The sequence below is a fragment of the Eptatretus burgeri genome, chromosome 18 (genome assembly GCF_056783735.1).
Source record: "Eptatretus burgeri isolate ZD-2024b chromosome 18, Ebu_testis_v1, whole genome shotgun sequence".
Taxonomy (NCBI): domain Eukaryota; kingdom Metazoa; phylum Chordata; class Myxini; order Myxiniformes; family Myxinidae; genus Eptatretus; species Eptatretus burgeri.
The window spans coordinates 9,140,428-9,164,860 of NC_140978.1; the positions used below are offsets into that span (position 1 = coordinate 9,140,428).

Below are 24,433 nucleotides of genomic sequence, written 5' to 3' on the forward strand. Positions count from 1 at the left end.
TTAGTAACACCTTCCTTTTATTGATCTGTTTCAAAATCCGGTGGTCACATTATCCAAGTAATTTTACATTCATAGTCATTGGTTGATGTGTTCACTAAATACGCTGGACCAGGTAGTCACTCAAAGCAAGATGATTTTCTCGACAATATAGTCTATACTTTCAATTTGCCAGCATCACTCATTATTTTACAGGTGAATTTGATTACTTCCTTTTGATGACAAATCAAAACAAATAATAAAATGGCCAATTCATCTTTGGTGATTACTGGACTTTCTACTTTGTAATTTCAAGTTATCAGTAACTGCAAACATTACTATATTTCTAGTCACCAATAGTTTTTCCATTTTTCATTTATTCTCAAATCTTGCTTTCACCCATCACCACTTATTTTAACATTTAATTTCCAATTCCCAAAGGGCCTGCTCAAGGTGGAGGCCATCGCTGGTATATGTTCTTCCTCCTCCTGGCATTCATGACATATGCAATGCTATTACAAGGAGTCCCAAACCTTCTCATTCTCGTTCAATTGAATGCACCACTCTGCTGGGATGCTGTGCTCATGGGCTACGGTATAGCTGTCAGCTGCACTGGCTTCTTGGCCAGCTTCTTGGCTGTGGCACTACTGCGTCGACGACTTACACCACCTGGTGCAGCACTTCTTGGTTTGCTATCCTTCTCTGTGGGCATGGTCCTTCTTTCCTTCACCAGCACAACTCTTATGATGTTCCTCGGTTAGTAAAGACCTCACAATTTTCTTGATACATGTTCCAGTATTTTGAGTGATAATTCATCCTATTTTCAGATAGGATAGTACAGAGTTGGTGCACTTGCTTGTGAGGTGTGTAGTCTATGCATAGCATCACAAAGTGCTCCCTCCCCTAGATAGACGGACGTTAAGCTAGGTGTTTTATCTGATAGTATTAGCTGGTTGACGTTGCATACAATGTTATCTTTAAAGTTTACATTACAAGATGCAGTTAGCTAGTGCCTCATTCACACGACAAAATATTCCATTCTGAGGTGTTCCAAGATCATTTTGTCCGAATCAAAAGGTGTGGGCAACATGATTGTGTCACATTATGTACGCATGCCAAGCCGTTGGTGGCCTTTTCTGGAAGATTTTGATGAGTTTTTCATTGTAACGGCTTTTTTCATCATAACCTGAATTTTCGATCGTGATCTTTCATTTGCTTGTGTGCAAATGTCAGCTTTATTTTATCCCGACACTGCTCGACAGAATATTGCACACCTTTAGATAACGGTTGTACTGACTTGTGCACTCCCCTCACTCTGTCTCCCCCTTTCTTCCTCCCCCCCCCCACCCCACTCCTTTACTCTCTTTCTTTGTCTTCTCATTCTATCTCTCCTATTCTTATTTCTCTCCTCTTCACCAACCTCCGATGCCAGATCCCATGTTTAAAAGCCACAATACCATGCAAATTGGAGGTACCGAATTGGTCCAGCACAACGCCAATTAGTACCGGACATCTCATTCCCAAATATGTCCAAGTGATGCCAAGAGGCAGACGGTATAGTTTGGATATGCGGCGTTCTTTGTCACAGCCAATTAATCCCTCAACAGGCTTTTCCTTAATCACCAGCGAAGACCACATATTTACCTCCGCCATCGAAGTGAAGGGGGTTATGTTTTCACCCTTCTGTCGGTCTGTTTGTTTGTCTGTGCACAGGATATCTCAAATGAATATATTTAATGAAAAACAGTGAATGGCCATGCAGAAGGGAGCACAAGGAAAGCAATAAATAAATAATCCCCGTACCTCTACCGAGACTCCCGCCCACGGACTAAATGAACAAACAGGAGCCTTAATAATTTATGCTTTAGGGCCGTCAGACACAGAGAGGCAACGCGGGTTGGACAAGACAGAAGAGAGCTGTCAGGACAAACCTGCCAGTCTGCAGGATGAGTCCCACACAGCCCAAGCAGCTTGAGCATATTGTTTGAGCACATCCCATGCCACTGGTGAGGAGATAATATGGTGTAGCTCCAGCCTCAGCAACATGATTCAGGTGCTTGGGATGAGCAATCTCGGCACAGCCTTCCGCGCATGGGTCAGGGTGTTCTCCTCCCACTTCTGCCATCACTGCCACCTTCATGGCCTTGGGCGTATGCGTCACCGATGATGCATCATGCCCCTCCACTCTCACTCAGCATTGGCCACCGGCTTGGGATGGTGGACAGAGCGACCCCTCTGTGACCCCCTCACCCTGATATCATGAGGTGGCACAACCTGGTGGTGATGATTTGGCAACTTTTCGCACCAAAACTCGCACTGCTTCATGAAAACTCGCACTGCTTCATGGCCTCATGAATGCTTTAAAGAACATTTATGACACATTTCCAGAGGGTAAAACACTAAAAATGGAGTTTAAAAGGTTGATAATTCCAGACATAGACATTGGGATGATTGGATGTCATCAGACTAGACGCATAAGTGACGCATATCTAAACACCATGAATTACTTCACACCTACTCTCGACATTCATTTTTTGGAAATAACTGCTCTATACTAAGCGTTATTAACCCCTATGAGCCATTTCCTGAATTGAATTCCATTTCCTAATTGATCAGACAAAGTCTGCCATCCTGCTTTGCTTGCCAGGCTCTCTGCTGGGGCATACAAGACCATCTTCATTCCTAGAATTCTGCTTTCCTCCACTTGCACAGTCAGTGTTGTTATCAATGGAACTCTCTGCTTCCCTCTCCCAGTGGAGGCTGGAATGCCCCAAGGCATTGTTGGGCACCGTTTAGTCGTCTACATAAATGACATTTCCAATACTACTCTAGAATACCCTCTTTTACTTTTTGGAGACTACTACACACTGACACATGTATTATCGCATCCCACTGATAGGCAGATATCAACTGCGTCACTGCTGATCTGGAAATGATGAGATGATAGTTTGATAAATGGAATTGTTCTTCATTCTTGAGAAATCTCAATTTTACCCTGTCACTGTGGAAGGACTGTCACGAACCCACCTATCTATTTCCATAGTCTGCCACTGGAAGAGGTTCAGTCTTTTGAACTTCTAGGCCTCCCCAACAACCATGACCTCTCCTTGGGTCATACTTATATCAACGATGACCCCAAAGCCAGCCACAGTCTGGACATACTCCATCATTACTAGTCTTTCCTTGAAAAATCAGAACTTCTCATAATCTATGAGGCCTTTGTTTTTAGCTCATTGGAGTATTGCTTTCCCTAATGGGCTGGCACCCCAGCATCACATCTGTTTCTCAACACAAAGTCTGCTGCTATCATACGTCATACTTTGGTCGGTGGACCCTCGGGTTTTACTACCTCTCCTCTGCTTTAGCTCCCACTGCATTGTCTCAGCCCTCCACCCCCAACAACTCAAGGATGGATGTGTTCTCAGTAAAAATCTACCTCCTCCATGAGCTTCAACAGTGTAATGTATGTATATATATATATATATATATATATATATATATATATATATATATGACAGTATATAAATACAAGTTGCAAGATTGTGTCTAAATGTGTTAAACGCTGTTACCACAGCATGCATAATGCTGGAGGATACCTCATTTAAGAGCTCTTGGGTCCTGACAGTGCATGCGGAGGTCTAAAATATCGATATTCACGCAATTTTGAGTTATGAGCTTTTTTTTGCTCACACTGGTGGTGTATAGGCTCAAAGTTGTTGGTTCGCACACTTACAGGAATTAAAAATATATATAACCATAAACTATTTTGTCGTCCTCCTCGTCCTTCATATGCAGCACACAGCTGCTGGTTGCATTATTGGCCAAGGGCACAGCTTTTCCACTGATGCAGTGCCTCTATTACCAGTACACTGGTACTCATTTCACCAACCTCAGAAGGATGACAGGCTGAGTCAACCCCACCTGGTGTTAATTCAACATCCAACAGGGGCTCAAACTCAGGACCAAGATCCCAAGCCAGCCACCCTAACTGCTAAGCCAACACCAGGCTTGTCAATTCTGTCCAATGTATAATGACCTTTCCATCAATTTACTTCCCCAAGAAACCTTAGCAGTCTTAACAGTTCGTGAATTACGCTGTCAAAAGACATTCATAGCAAACTCCAGTAGGAATGAATTCCCTTACAAACAGAACCTGGGACTCCTCACTAATGATTCCACTTTCTTTTTGTGCACGTGTGGCATGCAAAAGAACACTCTGACAATGCCTTTTGTGAGTGGAAGCACGAAGTTTGACAGGCGGTGTCCAATCTCAGTCGCTGGTTCACACATTTCCCAGAAGTAAATAGTAATATAACCACAAATTATTCAATCAATTCCTTCCAACGAATAATTTCCTTTTTGTCGATTTACTTTACTGACAAACTTTAGCAATCTTAAGGGTTAGTGACTACTATGCGAAATTGGGGTTGAGATAAGGTTGAGGACTTGAAGAAGAAAGGGGGAGCTGCAAACCTGGGGCAGGGAGGGGAGGAGTTGAGGACTTGAAGAAAAAAGGGGAAGTAGAGGACAGAGTTGGAGTTGGGGGGGGGAGAGGGGGTGCAGAAAAGGGACAGAGCTGGAAAAGGGGGGTTGAAGCTTTGGGATCGGTAGCGGGGTTGAGGACCTGAAAAGGGGAGCTGCGGATGTGGGGTGGGGAGGTTGAGGACTTGAAGAAGAAAGGGGGAGGAGAGGACAGGGAGTTGGGTATGGGGGGTGGTCAGAGAGAGGACAGAGAGCTGGGATAGGAGGTTTGAGGACTCGGGGCTGAGTGGGGGGTGGGAGCATGTTTGAAGACTTCAAGAAAAGGATTGAGAAGTTGAAGTCACATTTTACATTACGTGGAAATTCCACAGGTCCCTGCCATTATGCTATCAAAATACATTTTTGGCCAGCAAACTCCCAATAATTCCCTTACAACAACCCAGTGAAACCGGGTTATCCGACAGCACAAAATAAAAATTTAAAAACCCTCCAAAATCCAGGCTGACTGCAAATCTCAACACTTTTTTTCCCCCCCTTGCTTCTCCTGTATGTGGTACTGCCTCCCAGAAGCTGCTTCTACCCTGTTCTTCCCTTCAGGGCATCAAGTAGACAGTGCATAGTCAGTTCAGGTCAGCCACCATCGTTCCCCACAATATTATTTTTATTCCCATTAACCCTTCCTCTCCCAAACTTCCTTCTTTCTTGCAGGTCATAGTGTTTTCTCTCTTCTCTATTTCCTCTTCCTTTACATGCATTGCCTTGCTTATTGTGTCCAAACATTGCCCCACTGCCCTGTCAGTTCATGCCCTCCCTCAAAAATAAAAAAAACTGTTTACTTGACTGGAATGAGATGGGAAAGCATTCCATAGTAATAATTTGTTGGCCTGGTTGAAGGCAGGGTTTATTTGTGGAAGGTGGGATTTCGGTAGCAGAAGTTGGCACCGAAACTTTTCTAGCACAAGAATAGTTTGTGGTGCGAACGAGGGACTAGTCTCCTCTATAAAAGATGGATATGGTCTTTGTTGCTCTTTGCTGGCGTAGAACGACAACTTTTCTCGTTGATAATATTCCTTTGAAAACAAAACCCAGGATTAATAGTGTTCAGAGGTATGGAATGTTTATATATATTTTTTTTTAATTATGTTCCAACAATTCTATAACTGAAAGTTAATTGTAGAAAAATTTGCACAAGAAAATGGAAGTCAGTTTGAATATTTTTCATGAATTGCTTACCAAATGTATTGTTACAGGGTTACTGGTGTTAAATTTTTGAATATCAACCATAATATAGGACTTAAGAAATGACAAAATCCACCCCAGAATGCTCAGCGGGCATACACAGAAACCCCTATAAATAGCGATATTTGGCACATGTGGACTTCTATCGTGTGTGCGCAATAAGTATTGTTACCTAAAATGGCTGAACAAGCTACTAAAAGAAACCAAAATATTTGGAGAAAGTACCCGAGAGAAAGCTGGGATGTGCCTCTGCACAACGGAAGAGATGGAGGGAGAAACCGTAATTGGTTTGGGTGCTTTTGAACACCGATGAGCAGGTCAGATATGGGGCTTGTGGATGCACAGGGTAAGTTTAAAATCAACTTTTGAAATGATATTTACTATTAATCATGTTGGTGGGGGGAGATATATATATATATATATATATATATATATATATATATATATATATATATATATATATATATATACATATATATATATATACATATATATATATATACATATATATATATATATATATATATATATATATATATACATACATATCGATCCACTGCTGGCACTCACCTGTATTAACAGGAAAAGATAGGAACTCGACACCTCTCATCCACAGATATTTTGAATATTTCCATGAATCCGATTTGCAAGCAGGAACACAACAATTATAGTTAACCATTCTGAAATTACCACTCTCTCATTTAAATGCTGAAAATTATGTTTAAAAGACAATTTGAATTGCAGATTTTGTACTGGCATGGCAGGTTAAAAGTCCCCCAGCCAGCGGAATCGAGTCACTGAAAACGCATACACAGTGCATGCATGAAAGGCCTTATTAGCATTCCCACATCATTCCGAAAATCCCATATTGGAAAGATTTCAGTTTATATTTACAAATTTAAACTATTGTATAATCTAGAAAAGTTGACAAAGCAGAACAAGTGGTGAAATCAACATTGAAATGCAGACATAGTGTAAATCTCTTGTGTTTAAATAAGTTTCTGCTCTTATGTCAACACATACATAAGACTCCTCTTGAAATATTAATCATAAAAATCTCTGGTATTGTGAAATGTATCTACAAGATAACAAGTGCTTTCTTAATTTTTTTCATGAAACTTTACTTTACAAATATAAACATACGTTTCCATTGAAAAATTTAACTTGGTCTGCCCTGTGAAAGTTTAGTGAATATCACAAGAATTTTGAACGAATTAAATTTGAATTTATTTGGAGAGTTTTCCCCTAAATGGAGGTTGCATGTCACTTTTGTGTTGTCAGCGCAAATCCCTCTGCTTTTGAGAGTAATGCCGGCTCCCTTAATGAGGTCAATGATGTCCAACGCGGTCCTGCCAACGGAACAAGGTGCGATTGCCATGGTTTGACATCCTTATTTTTTTAGGAAGATTTGTTTTGGAATCCGTGATTCAACATTACTCAAAGGGAAGTTTCCTTCATATATTTTAACTGTTTGCTCAGAATGAGTTTATATGTGAACACATCTTAGTCCATGAGCCAGTAGGGTTGGTCAGTACCATCTGGGGGGAATAATTCTCATAGCGATTTGTGGCAAGGTACACAACCCTAGAGTTAGAAAATATGATAGCATTGCATCGGTGGTAGCTTTTTGTGTGTTATCACCCTGTTTATATGCTTATCCTTAAATAAGCTTTTGTGCAAAATGGCCAGTACAAAGTAAGACACCAAACTTCAACTTCACAACATTTTTTTTAATCAGTCAAACATCAACACTGAAATTTGTCTCACCTTTTGCTAGGATCATTTGCTTCTAAACAAAAAGTGCTAAGCATGCCTAGGTTGAAAGGTATATCATTGGTGACACATATCGGTGTCTATTTCCTGTGTGATAAATCATACCGCCTTTAGAAAAGCATTTGTCTATCATTTACTGTGGAAAATAAATAAAAGTTCTGGAACAATATAATTACATGGGTGTTTCGCAAATTTATTAAGAAATCCAAAAATCAAATTTCTTTTTTGTATGTTGTATATTAAGATCAATATAGCAGACAATGTTACCCCACCCCTCAAATGAAAAAAATTCCTAATTTGGACAGATTTATGTAGTTTGGTCAATGTCATGATATTTTCCCTGTTGTTATTGAAGGATACTTTCCAAGAATCAAACAAAGGTAAATGATAGCGTGTTCATGAACAAGATTAATGTTTTTTCCCTGTAATTTCTCAAACAATTCAGAATTTGAGAGATTTAGATATTCAATAATGCACATATGAAGGTATCAAACACCCGTATTACACAATATCAACCAACAAGACAATAGCAAGATGGTTAATCATGTGCAATCAGATGAATGAGTCAAAGGTGAAAATGAAACACAATCTTCTGTTGTAGGAAATAAAATTACAGAATACAAACACAAATGTGGTGTTCCACACTAACAAGGCCATTACCTAAGCCCAATGTGTTGCTGATAAACATATTGTCTTATGAACCAGATGGGTCCTTTATCGTTTCTAAGACATCTCTGATCATATGCACCGATTGTAAGTGATACAAAATGTTCAAGATGAACTTAAAAATCATAATCATAATTCAGTTCTTCAATATCCTCATCTAAACTTTCCCATCGTCTGACTCAAAGATGGATATGTTCTGTAATGTATCAGCACTGGACTATCAGTGCCTGTAATTGCAAACACTAAATGCTAGGCTAGTTTTAACAACTGTTTTGAAAAACAAATAACATGAGCAACGTGCCTTACAATTTTCAAGAAGATACAGCTTATAATAAGAGAGAACCATTAGTTTTAAATAGAATGTCTTCTTCTGTCTTACGCCAGTTTCAGAAAAGTTTATTTTGGGATGGGGTTACTAAATGGCTAAAACACAAAAGGCTACCACCAACGCAATGCTATCACATAGTTTCTGACTGTAGAGATGTATACCCTGCCAAAAATTACAATGAGCATTATTCCCCTCGGATGGTACCGGTGGCCAACAATTACCGGGTCTGGCTCATGGCCTATCTCTGAGTTAAATTGGAACTAGCATAACCCGCGCTCTGCGCGACATGTTGGGGTGGGTGTGTTTGAGAAAGGAACTGATGCAGAGTATCAGTAGTAATTTTACTTTAATGCAGTAAGTGGAATACGATTTCACTGTTTCAGAACCATTTCGTTTACTTTTTTGTACCATGCACCTCGTATGGTCTTTGAGATAATGTAAGCCGAATATCACGTTACTCGAGCGCAGAACAAAGTCGAAGATAGTGCGACACGAAACCACAAACTCGGAAATAATATATAAGATTAATGTGCTGGGATATTTGTTAAACAGTTTTATAAAATGTTTCATCTGATGTAATAATTTTAAAATATTATCAATCCTGGTGCAAAAATTAAATATATATCATGTTTTTCTAAACGAGCTAACCTTATTTGGTGTTTTTTTTTTTCTTGCTGTTATTTTTTTGTTAATCTCAGAATTGATCCATTATGAATGTAAAACAAATGTGATAATGGATTATCACTTTTTAACTTCTTCATTTGGGAGCATATTTGATGATTACATTATTTTTAAATATTCACTTGTCACAAAATATAAACCTTTCTCCTTGGGTGTTCTTCATCCTGTAGGAACTTTATTTTCTATGGTTAGCTGTCTCCAGACCTTTTCTGAGATTCTTGCTACCATCATTTTCAACAACGTCTATGCTGCTACCGTGGCCACTTTCCATGGCTTCAGCTTCATCCTTGCAGTTGCAATCTCTGTCATCCCAGCTACCATCATGGGGTATGTCGTGTGTTATAAGATGAGCTCTCGTGTAACATTACCCATGAAACTTGTTCCACTGAACTTTCCGACAACGTAATTTTATTTGAGGAAGGGAAGTCACCGATACATGAAAAAAGCCTTTGAATAATCTCTCTCATTATTTGCACCTGTTAAAGGAAATGTACTGCATATGACCTCAATCAGAGATTATACAATATCAAAGGGAAACAAATATCAAATTTCAATAACTGAGACTTATTTGTTACATCATCATCTTCAATTTAATTTCACATTGTTTTTTGGGGGTTTTTTTTACATAGAAATTCGAGGATTATTGCAGAACGAGGTTAGAGAGAGAGAGGAGAGGGCAATGCATTGACAGTGGGTTCGTGGGACAGGATGTGGATGCAACAAGGAGAGAGATAAGAGGAAATGTAGCAACCTGCGAATACTGTATGTGGGAGAGGTCATCGAGTCATCTAGTTCCGTCAAGTGTCCAATGTCTGGTGACTTTCCTGATCAGATGGCGACATAAGGAAGAGGAAGGTTAATCAGGTCAGGTAGGGGAGCACGCACTGGAGCAGCGCATGACTGTGTCCACTTTCTGCTGGTACTCCAGGGGCCTCCATCTGGCCATCCCCCAGGCAGATGCCTAGCCCATCCCCATCTCCTTGAGATGCTGATCAACCTGTTGCAACCACGAAGCACATGGTCGGCCCATTGGCCTCCTCAACTCACAAAGCTCCTTCGCTTAGAGAATCTGGTGAGCAAGATCAGCGTCAGGAAAACCGACCACATGCCCATACAGCCGCAGCTGACGCTCACGGACTATGCAGGTAACAAATCTCATTTGAGTCTCTCTCAGCAACCGCTCATTCAACACAAAGTCCGACCAGTGATAGCCAAGGCAGCAAAGGAATTAAGTCTCCGTCTCAGATACCTAGTCAGAGTAAGTCTCTCATCAGTAGAGTAAGACTGGAAGCACCAAGGACCTGAACGCTTGGACTTTCGTCCTGCTGCACAGGTACCGACAATGCCACACCCCATGATCCAGTGAATCCATGAATCTCCCCAGGCCCGACCCAGATATCTATTGACCTCTGGCTCACAGCCAGCGGACATGAATATCACTGCCAAGGTAAGTGAATCGCTCCATGACCTCAACATCCTCACCACAAACAGGTACAGACAAGATAGCAGCATCCAAGATGTCATTGAAAGCCTGGATCTTAGTTTTGACCCAGGAAACCCGTAATTGCAGCGGCTCAGACTCCTCATTCAGCACATCGAGGGCTCCCAAAAGGATATCTAAAGTCTCCGCAAAGATGACTGCATCATCTGCGAAATCAAGGTCAGAGATCTTGACACTCCAAAATGATGTACCGGAGCTTGATCTCTCTGAAATCCACCCCAGAATCCAGTCCATACAAGTGCTGGAAAGTGTGGGGGACAGTACACAACCCTGACAAACTCCAGTAACAACTGGAACTATGTCAGAGATTGTGTCACCACATCTCACAGCACTCTCAGTGTCAGAGTGTAGTTCAGACATCAGATGGATCAGTTTTGGTGGCACCGCACGAAGACCAAGAATCCTCCAGAGGGCATCCCAATTCACTGAATCAAATGCTTTGTAGAGATCAACATCGGCTGCAAGTCGCCCCTGCCGAAACTCTCGTCTGCTTTCGGTGAGGACCTGAAGAGCAAGGATACGGTCAATCGTTGACCTTTTTGGTGTAAAACGTGACTGCTCAACTGGTCGCTGGTGCTCAAGCAGATGGTGGTGAACCCTACAAAGAATTATCCGAGCAAAGACCTTGCCCAGCACTGAGAGCAGTGTCACCCCTCGGTAGTTGTTGCAGTCCTGGCGATCACCCTTCCCTTTCCAGAGAGGGACAACAAGACCTCTTCCAATCAGTTGGAATGATGCCTATGTTCCAGGCAGAGCACAGAACTGCATGCAACGACATGAGTACAACATTTCCACCAGCCTTGAGAAGTAAAGCATGGATGCCACAGATCCCAGGAGGATTACCCCATTTCAACTGGTTCACAGCAGCCTGTGTTTCCACAAACGAAGGTGGACCACAGTTGATTGGAGGGTCAGCAATAGGGACAGTAACACCCCTAACATCCAATTCAACAGCTGGTGGATCAGTCTGGTACAGCTGCTCAAAGTAACCGGCCCAGTGGGCCTTCACTGTGAGAGTACTCTGTCAGGAGCCCACCACCCTCTGCTCTGACTGCAGTACACCGAGGGACGGGCTTGGAGGAACGCAATGCGTGAATTCCCGTCAGCAGGACAAGAATCATTTGACCACAGGTGATGCTCTACCCCCTCACAAATTCCTCGCAAAAAGGCCTCGGGCCTTGTCCACGCAAAAAAAAAAAAAGGCCTTGTCCACCCTCAACACATGTGCAGTTTTATGCCACAACTCACTAAACAGCTAAGCTCTACTATTAAGCCTGACCCCGCAACTCTGGCCAATGGTATCCAGTGTCGATTGACAGACAAAATTCTTCTTCACCCTACGGTGAGTTCAAAGACATCCACCAGCAACATCATGCATGGTGGTGTTGAAGGCACTCTGCAATGCTTCAGGATACCCCAAAGCACCCAGACCCCCCAAAATTCCACTCAGCCTGTTTGCAAACTCCTCAGCTACCCTCTCATCCTTGAGCTTGCCAACATCCAGCCTCGGCTGGGATGGTACCATTCTCCCAGATTTAAGCTGCAACTTCAGAGTGGCTGCCACAACCCTGAGGTCAGTATTGAGGAACTGACCACTCCAGTAGACCATGCAGTTCTGGATCATCCTCCAGCGACCATCAACGAGCACATGGTCAATCTTCTTTGGCCACACCAACAGCGTTGGAATACCGAGTCCAGCGATGAGCTCGTGGGTGCTGAAACCATGAACCAGCCACCCTAAGTCAATGACTTCATGCAAAGTCAAGGAACTTAGTGCTATTCTGGTTCACAGTTCCAGACCCATGGGGACCAACACATGTCTCATAACCATCCCTATCAGTTCCAGCCTGCATTTAAATCCCCCAAGATCAGGAAGAGCATCTTGCTTGGGACACTGATCAATCACAGATTCGAGCATGGCATGGAATGCGTCCTTCACGGCGAAATCACTCGCCTCAGTCGGAGCATATACAGAGACCAGGGAAATGATACCCAAGGAGTGAAGAATCCTTAGTCTCATAATATGCTCGTTGACTGGTGTTACCTCCATTATCATTGGAATCAGCTTCACGGACACAGCTACAGCAACTTCTTGGGCATGGAAAGCATCAGAGTGACCAGACCAATAGTAGGTGTAACCACCCACCATGATCTCGCTGCAATCCAGTCCCCAAACCTCAGAGAGTGCTGCAATACCAATGTTCAAAGGCTTGCGTTCAGATGATAACAGACAGGTGATCATCCTCTCTTAGGGATAGGACATTTCAGGCACCCACCAAAAGGGACTACCTCAGGTTAACGCAAGTAGTCCGCCGTCTCGAGGACGACACCTCAGCACCACCCCGACACACATTACCGCAATCTGACCCAGGAAGTTTACTCCATGTTTTTCCTCCCATCATCAGAGTGGGGGTCCCAAAGGCTTTTCCTGAATCCTGTCATCTGGTGAGCTGCCCTGCGGAGAGCAGTTGCACAGGAGAAACTCCCACGGAGTGGGTTTTCAATTTTCCTTGCATTTTTCTTGTGTTTTGCGGAGTGAAGGGTTTTTACGGTGGCCGGAGTGCAAATCCTGCCAACAACCTCTGAAAAACAAAAACAAAAAAACCAAAAAAAAAGGTAACCTCGCTGCAGGAGGACGTCCGCAGTCACAGTTGGGCACAATATATGGATGGCCGTTGGCTCACAAGGAGCTCCTCCACCCTTTGGCAGGTTTTGTTTTTAATCTTGCTGGGTGTCCATATCATACACCCTCCTCACCAAGAAACTTTGTGGGGGAGACGGTTTAGTCGCTGACAACCCGACTATGAAACAGGTTAATTCAGGTTCACATGGTAACTGTGGCAAGTCAGAGATCTAATCTGACCTGACCTGACAATCCTAAAGGTTGATGAGGATAGAAAATGGGCAGGAATGGAGGCTGACTTGTGGTTTGTGGTGCAATACTGCCAAATTGAAGTTTGAAAGGAAAGAGTGGAATCAAACAGACTGAGCAAAGAAGTTGTGTCATTGGGAAAAGAGGAACCAAAGAGTGGATGTAAGAAGTTAGCCTGTATTTTCAGTTTCACAAGGAGGGGATTGTTGGAAGAACATGTTTAACCTGAAGGGACTGGGCAGTGACAGAGGAAGAAAGACATGGTCCCATAGTCATTATGTGATAACAGATTGATATAATTGATGACGATGTTGTTGATTTTTTTTTAAATTTATTTTGTTTTAAGGAAGATATGCAAAAAATATATGTATACATTGTTATGTGGAATGGCAGGGGGATCAATCGGTACATTGTTTAAGAATAGTATGGTCCATGTGTCCGTGTTGGTTTGATTACTCTTGTAACAGGGAAAATGTCAGAGTAAGTAATATTGTAAAATGTTCAATGAGGAGGCAGTGAGTGCAAACTTTAGCACAGTGTAGAGCAAGTTTGTTTTGTAAAACCTCCTGTTTTTGAGCAAGGCTGGGTGAGGACTTGAGGGCTGTCACACCTTGACGTTTTAGCCAGCGTATGGCAAGGTATCAAAATGTATGTAAAACGCTGGCATACGCTGAACTATTGATGTTTTTTTAAGTTTTTGGCATATAATAACATGTTGAACGTATGCATAACGTATTAGTAACGTACTCAGAATGTTTCAATCACATATAGATAACTTATACCAACGAATGCTGAGCATGTTGTCGGCGTTCACAACCTATGCCCAACGATAGTCTAACTTATGCATAGCGCACGGTTGCGTATCGCCGACCATTCATTTGCGTGGCATAGGCCATTCATAGGCTGCGGCTCGACGATTCAAATCATAACCGCACTAGACATCGAAGTGTGAAGCCGCTGTCACACCTTGACGTTTTAGCCAGCGTATGCCGACGTATGAAAAATTTGCCGAACCAAGCTGGCACACGTCAAATACGTTATGGGTAAGTTTTGTATACGTTAAGAGCACGCTGGCATACGTCGTAGTACGCCGAGCTCGTCGACAAATTTTCAGCATGTTGAAAATTTCTCCACGTACTCGGCGTATGACACACGCTCCGCATACGCTGGCCATAAGTTGTAGGCACGTTACGCGATCGTTGACACACATCAACACACGTTACTTGTAAGTTACTCATAAGTCGAAACACGTCGAGGTAATGGTTAGCGTCAGTGTTCCAGACTCCCTGGTTGTTTTTTGTTTTTTTTCCTTCGGTATGACGGTGATGTTTGACACTTCGATTTCTTGTGCAGTTATGATTTAAATCGTTGAGCGGCAGCCTATTAATTATATTATATTATAACCGCACTAGAAATCGAAGTGTTAACATCACAGTCATACCGAAGAAAAAAAAAACCAGGGAGTCTGGAACACTGACGCTAACCATTACCTCGACACGTTACGACTTGTGAGTAACTTAAAAGTAACGTGTGTCGACGCGTGTCAACGATCGCGTAACGTGCCTACAACACGTTACTCGTACGTTAGAAATAAGTTTCGGGTACGTGAAACATTACCTCGACGTGTTTCGACTAATGAGTAACTTACAAGTAACGTGTGTCAACGATCGCGTAATGTGCCTACAACTTGTGGCCAGCGTTATGCGGAACGTGCGAGTCATACGCTGGCATACGTCGATAAATTTCAAGCATGGAAAATTTGTCTTACAGCTCGGCGTACTACGACGTTTTAGCCAGCGTGCTCTTAACGTATACAAAACTTACCCATACGCATTCGACGTGTGCCAGCGTTTTAGACAAATTTTTCATACGTCGACATACGCTGGCTAAATCGTCAAGGTGTGACAGGGCCTTTAGGTGCAAAGACACAACTGGAAAGCGCATTGCACTTTCAGAGGAAACCACACAGACTGTTTTACCAGCATACTACATCTCATGGTGGAGAGGTCATCTGTGAAGCCTTTAAGAGGGGGTGTAAGACGTTTTATTGGGGCTGCCACGAGGGGCGGGATGGTGCAGAAGATGGCACACCCCGAGCTGCGAGTGGCCATTGATATAAATCTGCCATGCATGAAGGTGGTCCTGAAGTTTACAATGGCCACGACTATGCGGAGTGAGTTAGTTGGAGTTAGTTTTTGAGTTGGAGACCCAGTGTGGTCGTTGGAGTTAAAATTGGAATCAGATCTTTAGAGGCAGCATCCCTCTCCTTATTGCCATCTTCCTGCCCTGGGCTGCATCAGCCCTGTACAACATCAACCTGCACGGGCCATACTGGACCCACAACCAGCTCATGCCTTTCTCAAGCCCTCGCTCGTCCCTCGTTGTTGTGCGAGTCCCGGTATATATTTTTGGTGTCATAGTTGGGTTAGGCTTTGGCCATTTATCTCTATACACAAGTTTGCATGCCCCACCATCCCTATCTGTATCTGTCAATCATTTAGTTTGTTCCATACTATTTTTAGCATCCTGTCACCCCTTTCCCCCATATTCAGTTCTTTTAATAAATCCCATTTTCGCCAAAAGAGATGTTTTCCCACCTTTTGCTTCCACCGCCAAGTTTGGCCTTGGATTGGAGTGATCTATGGAGACTAGTGGAAAATTGAACACGGTATCTTTCACCGTTTCGGTCCTTCGTGGGGGTATTATAGCCATGGGAGAGATGCACCGTTTTAACAGATCGCTTGATGTTAATATTGAATATACTGTCACATCAGGCGGCCAGCTAACGCATGTGCTCTGAGCCGGAGGTCTAAAAACCTCCGTGATTAACCAAACTATATCATAATTCTTACTGCATTCTTAATTACCCTTACCAAAGGAGAAGGTATTGCATTTCGGTTTCTTTGTCTGTGCAGAATGTGCTAACTAACATAGGCTACAAATGCCACCTTGTGGTAGCCAGAAATGCACGCTCTCCTTATTTCAACCGAGTACCTCTATAAGGGATGTACAATTAGAATGCGAGTCGTCTATAAAGTATGTACAATTACAATTTGAGTATCTCGATAAAGTGTAAAGTTCTGATGTTAGTTATAGAGAGGCAATGTTCGACGAGAATGATCAATTTTATTGCAGTACCAGAATCACCGTGCGCCAAGTGAAGCCAGAGCCCAGAATGCACTGCACCCCCTCTCTTTACAAAACCACACAGCACATGCCAGCGCTTCCAGCCCAATGGACACAAAATAAAAACAGCAAACTAATGTAATACCATTACATAAAGTGTGTACAATTAGAATGCGAGTACGTCTCTAAAATAGGTACTATAAAACCACACGAAACAAGGCTAGGCAAGGGTCTGCAATTCTTGATTGCTCGTTCTAGTTTATACTGCATTATTTTACCATTTACAATCCCGCTAAAGATCACCCAATAGATAAACCAAATTTGGCGGTTGACCACACGTGGATGGCAGGAGGGCGGGAAAACGTTGCTTCGAATTAAAACGTTGATTACGTCCACCACCGAAGGTGAAGGAGGTTATGTTTTCACCCCTTTCTGTTTGTTTGTCTGTCTGTCTGTTTGTGTGCAGGATATCTCAAAAAGTTGTGGATGGATCCGGATGAAATTTTGTCGACAGGTTTGGTGTGTGACCACAGCGAATCGATTGCATTTTGGTGAAAATCCGGATCCGGATACTTCAATTTTTAAGTGATTCTTCACCATTGAGAGATCGGGCTCAAAAACGATATACAGCATGATATTTCAAAAATGTATTGGACGAGATATGTTCTCGTGGATCGGGCATTGCGGGTTGGAAGTATGCGCTGTACCGAGTGCCCTTATATTGACAATGTATTTGAGGGAAAGGATAGACAAAACGCTATAAATAAAGAACAGATCCTGTGATCGACAGACAGCTTGAAATGAAAGTGGAAAAGAAACACACACTTGTGTACAACAAAAATAAATAACCCACACTATGGCACTAAAATGAAAGCACCCATTTTTTCACGCCGTGTGGCGTAAAAGGAATGGTTATTTATGGCTGCCGTGGCAGTTTCATTTGGTTAAGGAGTACAATCCTGGATGGGTCGCCACTCTGACGCAGGATACTCAAATGGCGTATTACCCTAGTAAGCTGGTACTTATTTTGCTGACCTCGGAGGGATGACAGGCTGAGTTAACCCACCTGGACTTATTTCACCAGCATGACGGGGGCTTAAACTCAAGATCTGAAGATCTTAAGTCAGCCACCTTAACCGTTAATCCAACATCAGGCTTATGGCACCAAAATACCTGACTCAATCCACAAAGGGGAACAGAACAGTCGAGGAGTTGAAGAAGGCATGGGCTGGTGTTTCTGTAGGTCGACGAGTGCAAGCTGGTGTGGCACAGGGCGAAGTGTGGATCTGGGTGAGAGAGATAGAGAAAGAGATAGATATAGAGATAGAGATAGAGATAGAGATAGAGATAGAGATAGAGATAAAGATAAAGATAGAGATAGAGATAGAGATAGAGATAGAGATAGAGATAGAGATAGAGAGAGAGAGAGATAGAGATAGAGAGAGAGAGAGAGAGAGAGAGAGAGAGAGAGAGAGAGAGAGAGAGAGAGAGAGAGAGAGAGAGAGAGAGAGAGAGAGATATCTCCAAAGACACAATTGCCATCTGCACAGACATTGTCTTTACTACCTTTGGGACCACCTTCATGCACAGCGGGTCATTTCATTGGCCGCCCGCTGTTAGTGGGTGGCGCCATCTCTCGGACCGTCCCACCCCTGTGCGCACTGACATGATCCCATCCCATGGAGTGGCCCTTCGTCAGTAGCTCACTCTCTCCAGGGCTCCAAAGCTCATTAATACACGGTGATTGGCCAAAATGGCCCATGATGTCATTTAAAGCGCACAGCACTTCCTGTGTCCTTTTGCGCTGAAGTCCTCCACCTGGTCTCACATGTACAGGAGGTTTTACACAAAACAACTTTACTCTATTCTGCTCTATTGTTTATGATCACCGACACCCTCAATGCACATATTACAGATGACGTACTCCTGCCAGATCCCTGATGCAAAGTTAATTCTACCCCACTCGAATACACGGTCCATACTATTCTTACCACAATTAGCTATGGATCACCCCACCCCACCCCCCTTTTCCACGCAATAATATACTAGGCCCGTCTGAAAAGCAACAGGACTGAGCCTGCTGTGTGCTCCACTTACACAACTTGAAAGAACGGGTTGTGTCACAGACTTTCACAACATTCCAGTTATATATATATATATATATATATATATATATATATATATATATATATATATATATATATATATATATATATATATATATATACATATATATTGTTACGGCTGTGGAAATTCGCAGAGCACCATATAGGTCCTTAGATCAGTTGTGCCGATAAGTCTGTGTTCAGATAGATTTCCCCACAGATGTCTAAGGGATTTATTCATGTGATCAGGGCTGTGAATCTTTGAGTCCACCTCCACCACCAACATCGCTCTCAATCGCTTCACAACCACCATCACTCTCACAACCGCCTTCACACAACCACCTCCTCCACAACCGCCCTCACACAACCACCTTCTCCACAACGCCAACCACAGCCACCATCTCCCAAACCGCATCTCCCCCAATACCCAACGACGAAACAACATCGCTTCACCTTCAACTCCGCGGGCGCCGCCATCTTTGCGCCGGCCATGGCAAAGTCGCTGCAAACAAAAGCGGTGGTTTCCTTGTTGCCAGCGACGGTGATTTCTACCACGTCCGCTCTCCCCTTAGCGACGGTGATTCCTACCACGTCCGCTTGCTCCAAGCTTCGCCTCGGAATTAGGATCAGGAGAGCGAGAGGGGCGGAGCCAGTGGGGGTCAGAGGTGAGAGTGCGGAGATCAGATCTCGCCTCACGAACCCTATAAAACAGCGCGCAGAGCGCCGGTCGAGAGGAGTCGGTCGGGGTTTGGAGCGGTGTGAGGAGCGGAGCTCGAGTCCAGTCGAGGGCAGTGGAAGTCCGGGTTCACCGAGGAGACGGAGCGGGGAGCACAGCAGGCCAGCCGTGCCACGCATAACGGCGCGTTCATGTGGGACGTGGAGAGATTGCCAGCCAGCAGCGAACGGTCCGAGGTGATCGGGCTTCGGGACAGTCCGAGCAGCACGAGGGTCGGACGGGCTCTTAAAGAGAGCATCAACTCTGAAAGAGCATAAGGCCCGTTCGTTCCTCTGAGGCGTTTCCGGCTGGGCCCGAATCACCAGGCCGTCAGACGAGACCTGGGCCGGACCGCGGTCACGACAGCGGCCATAGGGACGGGACGTCACGGGTCGCCCCAGCGAGGTGAAGGTAATCAGCGCAGCCTCGCGGAGCCTCTGCGGTCTACACGGCTCCGTGCAATAAAGACCCAAAGAGGTCCAGTCCACCCCTCGTCTTTCCAGGGGTTTTTCCTTGCTTTTGAATGAATGTTGTGGCGCCATGTCCGCAAGAAGAAACTGTAAAAGTGACTGTACATAATAGATAGACTGTAGTCGCTCTTTTGCATTACTTTTGTTGGTTGTATACTTGTGTGCATGTTCGGCCTTGCATAATTGCTTACCTGCATGACTGCATCATTGTTTACGTGTGCTTTGTAAATAAATGTGCTTGTTTAAATGTTAACCCGTTCGTTGCGTCCTCTTCCCTTAATTGAGCTGCCATCTTGCACTTGGAATATAGTTGGTTTTTAAATAGCCAGTAAAGTGATCGGGTCCAACAGGACTGCGTGATAATACCCCGCTCGGTTATCCCAAAAGGAAGTGAGCTGCTTAAGCGGCTCGTGTCCAAGCGGCCCCGTTGAGGTACAATCTCTCGATAATCTACCCGCACGATTAATTAGGTATATCGACAATTCGGCGATTGACCCGAAAGCGCGGGTAGAGTACGGACAAGGTTGTTGTGTGGTTAAAAACACACCCGTGGCTGGTTTTTGGCGTTGAGCCGGAAAGCCGCGACTGGATTGTCCGTTCGGTGGGCGAGACGGCCGCCATTGGCGAAACGCGGTCGCTCGCACGCCGGCGGGTGGAAATCTGTAACAATATGATTGGTGATGGTTGACTGCGCTCATTGTGTGATTTTTTTACAGGACGTGCTTTACACGTTTTCTAGTCTGAGTCGTTGTGCTATGAGTCGTGAGCAGAGAGCCAATCTGAAGTTTCTTGCCAAGCTTTGCAAAACACCTTCCGAATCCTTCACAATGCTGCAGCAAGTTTACGGGGAAGAAACGATGTCACGGACACGTGCATTTGAATGGCACAAGAGGTTCAAAGAGGGATGGGAGGAGGTTGAAGATGATCCACGGTCTGGAAGAACTTCAACGAGCAGAACGGCTGACAACATCGAGCGTGTGAAGCAGATGGTGTACGCAGATCGTCGACTCACGGTGCGGATAATTGCTGAGGACCTTTCCATCAACAAGGACACTGTCTGAAGCATCATCACTGAAAATCTCAAAATGCGCAAGGTGTGCGCAAAGATGGTCCCCAAGCTGTTGTCCGAGGACCAGAAACAGCAAGGAATCACTGTCTGTCAAGATATTATCGAGCGCCTCGAGGACGATCCAGACTTGCTCGGGAGAGTCATTACTGGCCATGAATCGTGGATATTCGAATACGATCCCGAGACCAAACGGCGGAGTCGTCAGTGGAAAAGTCCGGTATCACCAAGACCAAAGAAAGCAAGGATGTCGAAATCGACGGTCAAGGTGATATTCATTGCGTTTTTTGACATCATGGGCATCGTCCACTTCGAGTTTCTACCACAGGGTCAAACAGTGAATCAATACGTGTCCAAGGAGATCCTCCGCCGCCTCATGAGATCAGTCCGGGACAAGAGGAGGGACCTGTGGGAGAACAATGCCTGGGTGCTCCACCATGACAACGCCCCTGCTCACAGTGCCCTGAACATCCGACACTTTCTGGCAGAGAGGAATGTGCCAACTCTGGAGCAACCCCCATATTTGCCAGACTTGGCTCGTGATTTTTTTTCCTATTTCCCAAGCTCAAGGGGGTGATCAAGGGGACCCGATTTCCTGATGTGGAGGCCATCAAAAGGGCCGTGACGACGGAGCTCCGGAGGATTCCAGAAGAAGCCTTCGGGGGAGCATCGAAGCGTGGAAGAAGAGGATGGACAAGTGTGTGAGACTGGAGGGAAACTATTTTAAAGGGGACAAGCTGTGATTTCAATATATTTTTTGGAAAAAAATTTCTGTGAAGTCAGTCCCATTACTTTTTGGACGGACCTCGTATATGTTGACATATTAAGCTGACATTTAGTTGTGAGAAAAAAAAAAATTTAAATAATTTTATATTCAAAACTAGAAAGGCACTTTCCAAGCTCGAGATAAGGTCAAAAATTATACACAGCATGATATTTCAAAATGTTGTGTACTGATTCGGACGAAATTTGGCAGATATGTTAGGTTTGTGACAAAGACGAATTGAACCAGATCCGGCCTTTCAGTCGGATACAAAATGTAACTGTTCAGCCTGGCGGAGGTATGCGCTCTCCCGAGTGCTGCTCTAGTTCCTTCTCTTTTTGCCTTGAAAAAGGGGAATCACCCTCCTCTCCCTTCCTCCTCAGATCTGCTCCTGTCCTGTACAATGTTTTAATATATTGTGCACAGTTGGTAAACCAATGCTAATACGTGCATTTCTGGTTTTGTGTTTTGAAGATATGTTGGATGAAGTTCAAATTCCTCCTTTCCCCACCCGTCCGCCTCATCTCTCTCTTTCAGCATTCTCTGTTGCTGTTTCAAGGTGCCATCAAGATCAGGGAACTACAAGCAAATACAAGATGAGGATCCTGATTTACCCTCACCTGTGGGAGCTAACAGTTCATCGGGTGATCGTACAGCTGAGGGCACAGCATGAGCTACTATGAGAAATTAGAACATTTCACATGAGGAAATGTTTTTAATTTTTTTTTTTCTGCAGTAGAACTGAAGTGGATTCCAGCTATTGACATCTAAGAAATGTTAAACATCTGGACATTAAACAAGTGTTTGTTCTGACTTTAACACAATGCACAGGTTTTTGTGACCAGTCTCCATGGACATATTGACTTCTGATTCAAGTACTGTACAGTACTTCCACTGGTTTTGAATCAGAAGATCGTCTTTTATATACATATCCATGATTAAGCTCATTATGGAGATAAAAAAAAAATACAGTTCGCAAATTAACCAACATATTTAATGAGCAAAATTGTTATCTTCATCCTTTCCCAATACAAATATCAGTGAAATTGGAATCAGTCGTTTTAAAAATATGATTTGATGAGTGATCGAAATGAAGAGAAAGTACGCAAAGTGTTGGCACTCGTAGTTTTAAGAGCTTGTGGAGATCAATTTTTTAAATTCCAGATTCATGAGTCATTTGGATTTTCTTTTCTACGATTGTTAATGCTCTTTGAGGAACTTTGCATCAACCACTGAACGAGGACAGCAGAAATAATACAGGATATGGGATTCAAACCTTTTTTTATTAGCTCGCCTGTTCGAAGAACAGAGAGCTATAGCGATACCCCCGGCGTGAGCGTGAAAATGTTAAAGTTTTTGGTGCAAGTTATTTAGAAGCTTGCCATTCATTTAATATGTGTACTAGCATGCTGATATTTGGCATGGAGGTTCCTTTGGGGTATATGATTGATGTAGTGAAGTTGAAATTAAAAAATAATTTCAAATGTTTAAAATTTTTGACCTGTTTTGAACTTAACTTTTTTGTAGCACATCAACGTTAAAGTTTTTGGGGCAAGTTATTTAGAAGCTTGCCATTCATTAAAATGTGTACTAGGATGCTGATATTTGGCATAGAGGTTCCTTTGGGGTATATTATTGATGTAGTGAAGTTGAAATTAAAAAATAATTTCAAATGTTTTAAATTTTTGACCTGTTTTGAACTTAACTTTTTTGTAGCACATCAACGTTAAAGTTTTTGGTGCAAGTTATTTAAAAGCTTGCCATTCATTTAATATGTGTACTAGGATGCTGATATTTGGCATGGAGGTTCCTTTGGGGTATACTATTGGTGTAGTAAAGTTGAAATTAACAAATAATTAAAAAAAGAAATTAATTTCAACCGAAGATGGTGTCAAAGCCACCCAATGCTCACCTGTTTATACTAGTTTCCTTTCTAATGTTTTTATCTACCACACTATTTTTTTATTGATTACAATATACAAATACATACGAAGTGTGTTCAAAAAGTATCCGACCTTTGTTCATAAAAAATACTCGTATCCAGATACAACAAACTTACACTAATCTCCTTCAAACTAGTCCCCTTGGGCTGCCACACACTTCTCCCAACGGTTCTGCCACCGTTGGAAGCAGCGCTGGAACGCCTTTTTTGGGATGGCGCGCAGCTGGTCCGTCGAATTCCGCATGATGTCTTTGCTGGACTGAAATCTTTTTCCCTTTCAGGGGCATTTTCAGCTTGGAGAAAAGCCAGAAGTCACACGGAGCCATGTCGGGAGAGTAGGGAGCCTGACAAAGCACAGGTGTGTTGTGTTTGGCCAGGAAACTCTGCATCAAATGTGAAGAATGGGCGGGTGCATTGAACAAGCACGTGCTTTGGCTTTGCCATCAGATCTACATATTTCGATGTTTCCTTTAATTTTGATGGGAACTTCTGAAATTAAGTACATATGACGTGCAACATTACATTAGTTTTTTCCTTGCGAAATAGAAGATTTTTTTGAAGGAATCGAAGATTCACAAGTATATTGGTTGGTCCTGTTTGTTTGTCAATCGCTTACAGGCCGCAATTTTACTCAGATCTTCACGAAGTGTAACCACCCGGTCGAGGTAGTCACAACCTGGAAGCCGATTGTTTTTGATCAAAAAGTCAAAGCCACATAAATCGACAAT

General features: G+C 43.3%; 1 protein-coding gene across 7 annotated transcripts in view; it reads left to right on the forward strand.

Annotated features, from left to right (window-relative positions):
• Nucleotides 1-23,445, forward strand: part of LOC147008553 (lysosomal proton-coupled steroid conjugate and bile acid symporter SLC46A3-like) — a 67,431-nt gene extending 43,986 nt beyond the window's left edge. For all 7 annotated transcript variants that reach the window (XM_085863983.1, XM_085863984.1, XM_085863982.1 and 4 more), the window contains 4 exons: nucleotides 418-732; nucleotides 6,979-7,062; nucleotides 9,316-9,472; nucleotides 22,301-23,445. In XM_085863983.1, the coding sequence (XP_085720109.1) occupies nucleotides 418-732; nucleotides 6,979-7,062; nucleotides 9,316-9,472; nucleotides 22,301-22,436 (692 nt within the window). In that variant the 3' untranslated portion in view covers nucleotides 22,437-23,445. The remainder of the gene's footprint in view (nucleotides 1-417; nucleotides 733-6,978; nucleotides 7,063-9,315; nucleotides 9,473-22,300) is intronic.
• Nucleotides 23,446-24,433: the final 988 nt, after the last annotated feature.